General features: G+C 47.8%; 1 protein-coding gene across 1 annotated transcript in view; it reads right to left on the bottom strand.

Annotated features, from left to right (window-relative positions):
- The window catches only part of LOC115088522, a 29,174-nt gene extending 21,985 nt beyond the window's left edge, over positions 1-7,189 (bottom strand). The window contains exon 1 of the mRNA XM_029596784.1: positions 7,003-7,189. Coding sequence (XP_029452644.1) covers positions 7,003-7,189 — 187 coding nt within the window. The remainder of the gene's footprint in view (positions 1-7,002) is intronic.
- Between the last annotated feature and the right edge of the window lie 1,752 nt (positions 7,190-8,941).

Raw genomic sequence — 8,941 nt, 5'->3', positions numbered from 1 at the left:
CTTCCAGGACGAATTAACCAAGGTCACCTTTATTCTGTCGCATCTGGAGGGGAAGGCACTGCCTTGGGCTTCACCCTTATGGGAACGATCGGACTCTCTCCTAAGGGAGCTGTCTCAGTTCGTAGCTGTCTTTTGACGGACCTTTGAGGATCCTGGGCAGCATGCCGTGGCAAACATCAACTTGTTGCATCTTCGTCAAAGTCAAAGAAGCCTCTTTGACTATACCATTGAGTTTCAGACTTTGGCCTCTGAGCTCGCCTGTCAGGAAAACTGCCTACGAGCTGGACCGGCTTTTCGTGCAGCTGAAGGATGAGTTCTCTGCAAGGGAGCTCCCTTCCTCGCTTGAGGACCTTATAGACCGAATCGACCATCGTCTCCAAGAGTGTCACCGGGAGAGTCGGTGCCCAAGAAGCTCTCCTAGGTTCGTTACCATTTGCCACCAACCACCCAGCGCTGCCTCAGGTAGGGTCGCTATTGTGGCCAAGGGAAGAGCCCATGCAGCTGGGCCATGGGTGGCTGACCCCGGAAGAGTGCCTCCATGGAGACAAACTGGTCTGTGTCTGTACTGCAGAGCCCCTGTCGTCCGGGAAACCTCCCGGCGTAAGTTCAGTAGGGGTCCTGAACTTGGGTGCAACGTCTCCGGCCCCTCAACTGTCTGTACTGGTCACCCTGATCTGGGATTCCTGGTCTTTTCCAGTTTTTGCTCTGGTGGATTCCGGAGCAGGAGGTAATTTCATCCTTAAGGATCTAGTTCAACTCCTAGGTATAAAGACCCATTCTTTGGAGACCTCCCTGTGTATAGCTTCCATCTAAGGTGAACCATTAACTGGTCGAATATCCCTCACCACTGAGCCAGTTCAATTATGCACTGGAGCTATCTATATGGAAGAACTCGAACTGTTGGTATTGAAAAAGTCTGTACACCCGGTAGTCTTAGGACTACCCTGGCTCCAAAGTCACTCGCTCCCAATTTGATTGGGGTTCTCTGCAACTGGTGGAGTGGGGTCCTGCCTGCCACCAGACTTGTCTACAGAAAGTGGTACCACCACCAGTGGTTCCTCTGGCTACCACCTCTTCAGGTATACCCGCTCCTTACGCGGATTTTGAAGTATTCTCCAAGCAAAACGCTGATCTTCTTCCACCTCTTCGGAGGTTAAATTGTCCTATTGACCTCTTACCTGGGACCCACGCCTCCTCGAGGAGTACCTGTCTCTCCCAGAGACAAAAGCTATGACGGAGTACAAAAAAAACTTGCGAAGGGATTCATCCATGCCTCTACTTCTCCTGCTGGGCAGGATTCTTTTTTGTGACCAAGAAGGATGGGTAACTTAGGCCGTGTATTGACTATCGTGGCCTAAACTCCATCACCCGTAAGACAAGTACCCTCTGTCACTGATCTCGGAATTATTCGACCGCTTACATGGAGCATCAATATTCACTAAGTTGGATCTACGCAGAGCATATAACCTGGTGTGGATCCGCCTCAATGATATTTGGAGGCTTCTAGGAAAAGTAAAAAGTCATGGGGTAGGTGGTGATGTCCTTTCGTGGATTGCAAACTGGCTAAAAGACAGGAAACAAGAGTAGGATTAAATGGACAATTTTCTCAGTGGAAGGGAGTGGACAGTGGAGTGCCTCAGGATCTGTATTGGGACCCTTACTTTACAATATATTTATAAATGATCTGGAAAGAAATACGATGAGTGAGATAATCAAATTTGCAGATGACACAAAATTGTTCAGAGTAGTTAAATCACAAGCGGATTGTGATGAATTGCAGGAGGACCTTGTGAGACTGGAAAATTGGGCATCCAAATGGCAGATGAAATTTAATGTGGATAGAGCAAGGTGATGCATATAGGGAAAAATAACCCATGCTATAATTACACAATGTTGGGTTCCATATTAGGTGCTACACTGTCGCGGGCACCTCTGGAGTTCTCACCAGCGAGATGTAGTTCCTTCTCTCACAGGGGCTGTCATCCCTTTAGGCATCGCAGCAAGGCTGAAACGGGCTGGGCTCTGCTGCAAATTCAGACGTTCTGGCAATTCTTAAAACAGTTTAGGAGTCCAACCTTTTGAATGAGGTTTCCCAGTCTGTCTCTGACTGGCCCTCTTCCAGTCAGGTATTTTTCCTGAGCTCATCACCGAGATGCAATTATCAGTTCTTCCCCCACCTCCCACTGAGGAGGATTCACAAACAAACATATAATAGTTTATCAAAAATCCAGTTCTTTTTTTCCTTTCCTAAGATTGTGCAGAAATTGCAATTCACTATTGCCTCTGCACTGAAACCGAAATGTCTGTAGTCCAGGCTTCTAACCTTGCACTGACTACCCAGCGTGGGGATCCAGCATCAACTCACCCCTTCTCCCCTATAGTTGTGCTCCCCGTCCTGTCTCACCTCTATCTCTTGAGGTAACCAACCATGTCCTCCGTATAAGTGTGTAGTGAAACCAGGTAACACCACCGCTGCATGACACCACTCACTCCGTCTCCATGTCCGACCCAGATGAATCCTCAGAAGGCAGCTCCCAGTCCATCTCCTCCTCACTCTCCATGCTACTGCTCTCTGAGCTTTCTTCCTCACTCGTGGACACAAACCCTCGGCTTCCCCCAGCATGCTCTCAGCTGTCTCTAATTCCTCCAGATTACCCTCGGCTTTCACCTCAGCCTCCTTCTGGTTAGGAGCCTTCCACTGCCGCTCTGGGATTCTGGGAACTGTAGTCCATACCGGGTGTCTCCACCCCCCTGCTGTTTCCCCTTGGTATCTTTGGCCACTGCTTAGCGGGGACCTGCAGAATATCCTGCCGTGCTAGGAGTTTGTTACTCTTCTCCTGACATATCCCCCCCTTTTGAAAAACGCTGGAACTCCTAGGATTGGGAGTTGCAGTGTTCTCCCTCCTCCAGAGCGAGATAGAAATCTGCATTATATCTCTTTGCCCGCTCTATGGCGCACTTCAAAGGCATAGGCCTGTAGGGCTAAATACCATCGGGTTAACCGGGCATTAGAATCTTTCATTTGGTGTAACCACTTCAAGGGGGCATGGTCGGTAACAGAACAAAACTGTCTACCGCCCAAGTAATACTTAGAGATTCCACAGCCCATTTCACAGCTAGACATTCTTTCTCTATTGTAGCATAATTCTCTTCATGGGGGTGTAATTTCCGGCTTAATACAGAACTGGGTGTTCCTTCCCCCCCTTCGAGCTGGGATAATACCGCTCCTAAACCTCTTCCAGAGGCGTCAGTTTGTAACACGAAGGGCAAAGCAAAGTCCACTGCCTTTAGTAGGGGCTCTTGGCATAAAGCCTGCCTAAGCGTCTTGAAATCTGGGTTGACTCCTTTCCCATATTAACTTATTAGGAGCTCCTTTTTTAACATATCAGTTCAGGAACAGGCTGATTCTGCGAAATGAGGGAATGAACCTCCTGTAATACCCTACTAGACCCAAGAAAGCTCTTAGTTGCTTCTGCGTTTGGGGCAGCACATAGTCTCTTATACTTTGCACTTTATCCAGTAATGGCTCTCACTACTCCCTCCCCACTATGTGTCCTAAATATTTCACTTCTCTTTGAGCCAGCTTGCATTTTGTGGGATTGGCAGTTAATCCTGCCTCTCTCAAAGATTGCAGTACCGCTTTGACATGGCCCAGATGGGTTCTCCATTCTCTTCGAATAAATAACAATGTCATCCATATATGCAGCGGCGTACTTTAGATGGGGCCGTAACACTCTATTTCAGCAGGCGCTGACAACTTGCGGCTGCCCCTTGTAAGCCAAACGGCATTCTTACAAAATGGTACAAGCCCCTAGGTGTAGCGAAGGCTGTCTTCTCTTTTGAGCACTGCTCTAAGGGGATCTGCCAATATCCTTTGGTTAGATCCAAAGTCGTGAGATACTGAGCAGTACCTAGTTTCTCCACCAGCTCATCTACCCGAGGCATTGGATAGGCATCGAAGGTGGAAATGGAATTAACCCCTCTGAAATCAATGCAAAAACGCATGGTCCCATCCGGTTTTGGTACTAATACCACTGGACTACACCACGCGCTATTGGACTCCTCAATAACTCCCAATTGTAGCATTTCTGCTACCTGCTGATCCATCTCTTTCTGCATGGTCTCTGGCAAGCGATAAGGTCTTCTTCTCACCACTTGACCTGGAGGGGTACTAATTGTGTGCGTCACTAACTTAGTGTGCCCGGGTAATGGGGAAAATACATCCCGAGCTTGGTCTATTAACCTCTTGACTTGTCTCTTCTGCATCTCCGTTAGTTCGCTTCCTATAAGTACAGTCCCTCCTAATTTTATGTCTCTTATTTGAGGGCCCAATTCTACCTCCTCTTCAGTCTTACAATCTGCTCCTAATCCCTGCCTTTCTACCCAGGGTTTGAGTAGATTAACATGATATACTTGGGGTTTTTTGGATTCTACCTGTACTTCATAATCTAAACGGGTCCTAATCTCCGTACCACTTGACCGGGCCCCTTCCACTTAGCCACTAATCTGTTTGGGGAAGTAGGAACCAGAATTAATACCAATCACCTTCCCTAAATTCCCTTTCTCGGGCTTCCTTATCATAATAGGTTCTCTGTTTATCCTGGGCTTTTCTTAAATTTTCTTTAGCCATACTAAGCGCTGTTTCAGCATGTTGTTTTAGGTTTTGCATGTAACTCACGATATCTTGCTGCTCCGGTTCCTTCCTCCCCCCTCCATTGTTCACTGAGAACATCCAATAAACCTCGTGGCTGACGCCCAAAGGTCAGCTCGAAAGGGGAAAATCCTGTAGATGCTTGGGGCACTTCCCTAGTAGCAAATAATAAAAACGGCACCAACTGGTCCCAGTCACTAGAGTCTTGTTTCAAAACAGCTCCGGAGCATAGCCTTCAGGGTTTGATTGTATCTTTCCACCAACCCGTCTGTTTGCGGATGGTAAGCAGCCGTAAGCAAGTGTTTAATACCGAACTGCTTCCACATTCTGGCCAACTCCCGGGACCTGAAGTTAGACCCTCTATCCGTTAGCACTGCTCTGGGGAACCCGAATTGGCAGAAAATTTTAATTAACTCCTGTCCTATTACTTTGGCTCCCGTAGACCGCAGGGGATTGCCCAGGGGAATCTAGTAGCATAATCAATTACTACTAGTATATATTGGTGACCTCGCTTGCTCTTTTCCAAGGGACCGATAATATCCATCGCTATTCGATCCATTGGTTCTTGCACAACAGGTAAGGGTACTAACGGCGCTTTTGGAGGCCCTCGGGGCGCAACCAATTGACAGTCCCCACATGACCTACAAAATTTCTTGACTGCCGCATATATCCCTGGCCAAAAAAAAACGTCTTTTAAACACGAGCTAATGTACTATGAACCCCTAAATGGCCCGCTAGGGGATGCTCAAGAGCTAACGCCAAAACCCTATCCTGGCAACTGCTAGGTATCAATAATTGATGGTGAGGTTCTTCTTGGGTTAGCCCTTCCTCCACCCGGTATAATAAACCTTGGTGTATAACAAAATAAGGATAAATACTTTGATCTTTATTAGCCACATTCGAGCTATCCACTTTAGCCTTTTCCCAAGCTATTTTCAATGAAGGATCCCTCCTTTGTTCTTCCCTCAAATTTGGAACTTGTAATAATATTTCCCTTAACAAGTTTGGTGCTGCCACTCCCTCTGCCCCTTCCTCTCGTAGCTCATTAAAGTGCTGCTGGGCTTTCTTCCGCTGTGCCGAGGATTTGCGATCCTTCCCTGGAGGTGCTATTATCTCCTCTCCTTCAAACGGAAACACCTCCCCCAAAGTCTGACCTCTGGTTAAAGATGCTTGCTCTTGGGCTCGCGTGGTTACAAAAGTGTGCCTATCCTCCATTAATTCTCTAAGGCGCCTCCATTCTCGCCCCAGAATGAGTTGCACTGGTAGCCCTTTCACCATAGCTACTTCTATGAAGTCCTCGTACCCCCGACATTGGATCCATACCTTCTGTACAGGGTGTCGGATCGCATGCCCGTGTACACATCTAACAGTTACGTAATTTCCCTGCTCTTGTGTGTCATATAACCCTATTTCCTGCGCTGTGTGGTCAGAGATCAAAGACTGGTTGGTACCAGTATCTAGTAATGCCTGAACCTCATGTCCATTCACTTTCACCCTCTGTAAATAGGGATTGCTGGTAGAGTTACTCCCCTCCTTTTCGGCTGGTGGAGGGTAAGTGTAGGCCGCCGTATAGTGCGGACATTCACTACGGTAATGCCCTATAGCCCCACAATGATAGCATCTCCGGGGTCCGGCCATACTACTCCTTACTGGCCCTTTTCCTTTCTCCCTATCGGGAGGCCCCTCCCGCCTAATTCCAGCAGGGTTAACTCGAGGGACACCTAAACCTTCTTGTCCCCCATTACCAGAGGCTTTAGCTCCTTTGTGCTCCTCTACCCTCCCTTTATGGGCTGAAGCTTTTATCGTAGATTCGGATTCAAGATACCTTTCCGTGTTTATAATGGCCCTTTCCAACCCTCCGGCCCCTTGACGCACCACCCAGGTTCTCATTGGCAAGGGAAGCGCCTCTATATATTGTTCTAGCACCACCATTTCTATTATCTTGGAAACCGATTTGCCCTCTGGTTCTAGCCAGCGCTGAGCTAAATCTTTTAGCCTTTGGGCTACGGCCCTAGGGCGCTCATTAGGCTTTAGGCAAGTTTCCCTAAAACGCCGTCTATAGGAGTCTTGCGTTATACCTAATCTATCTAAGATGGCTGCTTTAACTGCTGCATAGTTCAAGGCCTGTTCCGGTGTCAGGGCTCTATAAGCAGCTTGTGCTTCACCTGTTAAACATGGGGCTAGACGCGCTGTCCATTGTTCCCGGGGCCAACTGGCCACGCTAGCCACCCTTTCAAAAGTTACTAAGAAGGCCTCAGGATCGTCCCCAGGTCCCATCTTTTCCAAATGCAGTTTCTGACCCCAGTCAGGCCGGCTTTGTCCTGCCGTATGCACTCCCCTTTCTGTGGTACCTGTGGCTTCCATAGTAGCCTGTCCCTTTAGAAGTTGCAAAGCCTTCTGTTGCTCCTCCAATAACTGCAATAAGGGTCTCTGTTGCTGCTGCTGAAGGTCCATGAATTGCTGAAGCATCTGCTGCATGCCTTCTTGCTGCTTTTGCATTTGGCTTGCCAGCCATGTTAGGATCTCCTCCGATGCCATGTCTGTAAAGAAAGGAAACACAAAAAGGAACCCAAGTGCGGTTGTATCACACAACAACCCTTCCCCTTTTTAATTCGGTAACTCCGGTTTTGACGTGCCCACAGGAGGGGTTTGGCCTCTTACCGGATATTCCTTTTAAACAGCACTTTTTTTTTTTTTTTTTTTTTTTCTCAAATCCCGCCGCTTTAGTGCTCCCTGTGCACCTTTACCTTAAAACAGTTTCATCAAGCCTTTAGGTGCACTTTCACATCCAATCGTCTGTGGTAAGCGAACTTCAGGATCCCACTGCTGCCACCATTTTATGTCGCGGGCACCTCTGGAGTTCTCACCAGCGAGATGTAGTTCCTTCTCTCACAGGGCTGTCATCCCTTTAGGCATCGCAGCAAGGCTGAAACGGCTGGGCTCTGCTGCAAATTCAGACGTTCTGGCAATTCTTTAAAACAGTTTAGGAGTCAACCTTTTGAATGAGGTTTCCCAGTCTGTCTCTGACTGGCCCTCTTCCAGTCAGGTATTTTTCCTGAGCTCTCACCGAGATGCAATTATCAGTTCTTCCCCCTCCTCCACTGAGGAAGGGTTCACAAACAAACATATAATAGTTTATCAAAATCCAGTTCTTTTTTCCTTTCCTAAGATTGTGCAGAAATTGCAATTCACTATTGCCTCTGCACTGAAACCGAAATGTCTGTAGTCAGGCTTCTAACCTTGCACTGACTACCCAGCGTGGGGATCCAGCATCAACTCACCCCTTCTCCCCTATAGTTGTGCTCCCCGTCCTGTCTCACCTCTATCTCTTGAGGTAACCAACCATGTCCTCCGTATAAGTGTGTAGTGAAACCAGGTAACACCACCGCTGCATGACACACTCACTCCGTCTCCATGTCCGACCCAGATGAATCCTCAGAAGGCAGCTCCCAGTCCATCTCCTCCTCACTCTCCATGCTACTGCTCTCTGAGCTTTCTTCCTCACTCGTGGACACACCCTCGGCTTCCCCCAGCATGCTCTCAGCTGTCTCTAATTCCTCCAGATTACCCTCGGCTTTCACCTCAGCCTCCTTCTGGTTAGGAGCCTTCCACTGCCGCTCTGGGATTCTGGGAACTGTAGTCCATACCGGGTGTCTCCACGCCCCCTGCTGTTTCCCCTTGGTATCTTTGGACCACTGCTTAGCGGGGACCTGCAGAATATCCTGCCGTGCTAGGAGTTTGTTACTCTTCTCCTGACACAACCCAAGAAAGAGATCTAGGCGTCATAGTGGATAACACATCGAAATCGTCGGTTCAGTGGCTGCTGCAGTCAAAAAAGCAAACAGAATGTTGGGAATTATTAGAAAGGGAATAGTGAATAAAATGGAAAATGTCATAATGCCTCTGTATCGCTCCATGGTGAGACCGCACCTTGAATACTGTGTACAATTCTGGTCACCGCATCTCAAAAAAGATATAATTGCGATGGAGAAGGTACAGAGAAGGGCTACCGAAATGATAAAGGGAATGGAACAGCTCCCCTATAAGGAAAGACTAAAGAGGTTAGGAGTTTTCAGCTTGGAGAAGAGATGGCTGAGGGGGGATATGATAGAGATGTTTAAAATCATGAGAGGTCTAGAACGGGTAGATGTGAATCAGTTATTTACTCTTTTGGATAGTAGAAAGACTAGGGGGCACTCCATGAAGTTAGCATGGGGCACATTTAAAACTAATCGGAGAAAGTTCTTTTTTACTCAACGCACAATTAAACTCTGGAATTTGTTGCCAGAG

Source organism: Rhinatrema bivittatum, chromosome 3, assembly GCF_901001135.1.
Source record: "Rhinatrema bivittatum chromosome 3, aRhiBiv1.1, whole genome shotgun sequence".
Classification (NCBI taxonomy): domain Eukaryota; kingdom Metazoa; phylum Chordata; class Amphibia; order Gymnophiona; family Rhinatrematidae; genus Rhinatrema; species Rhinatrema bivittatum.
This window is presented reverse-complemented; position numbering and strand designations above follow the sequence as displayed.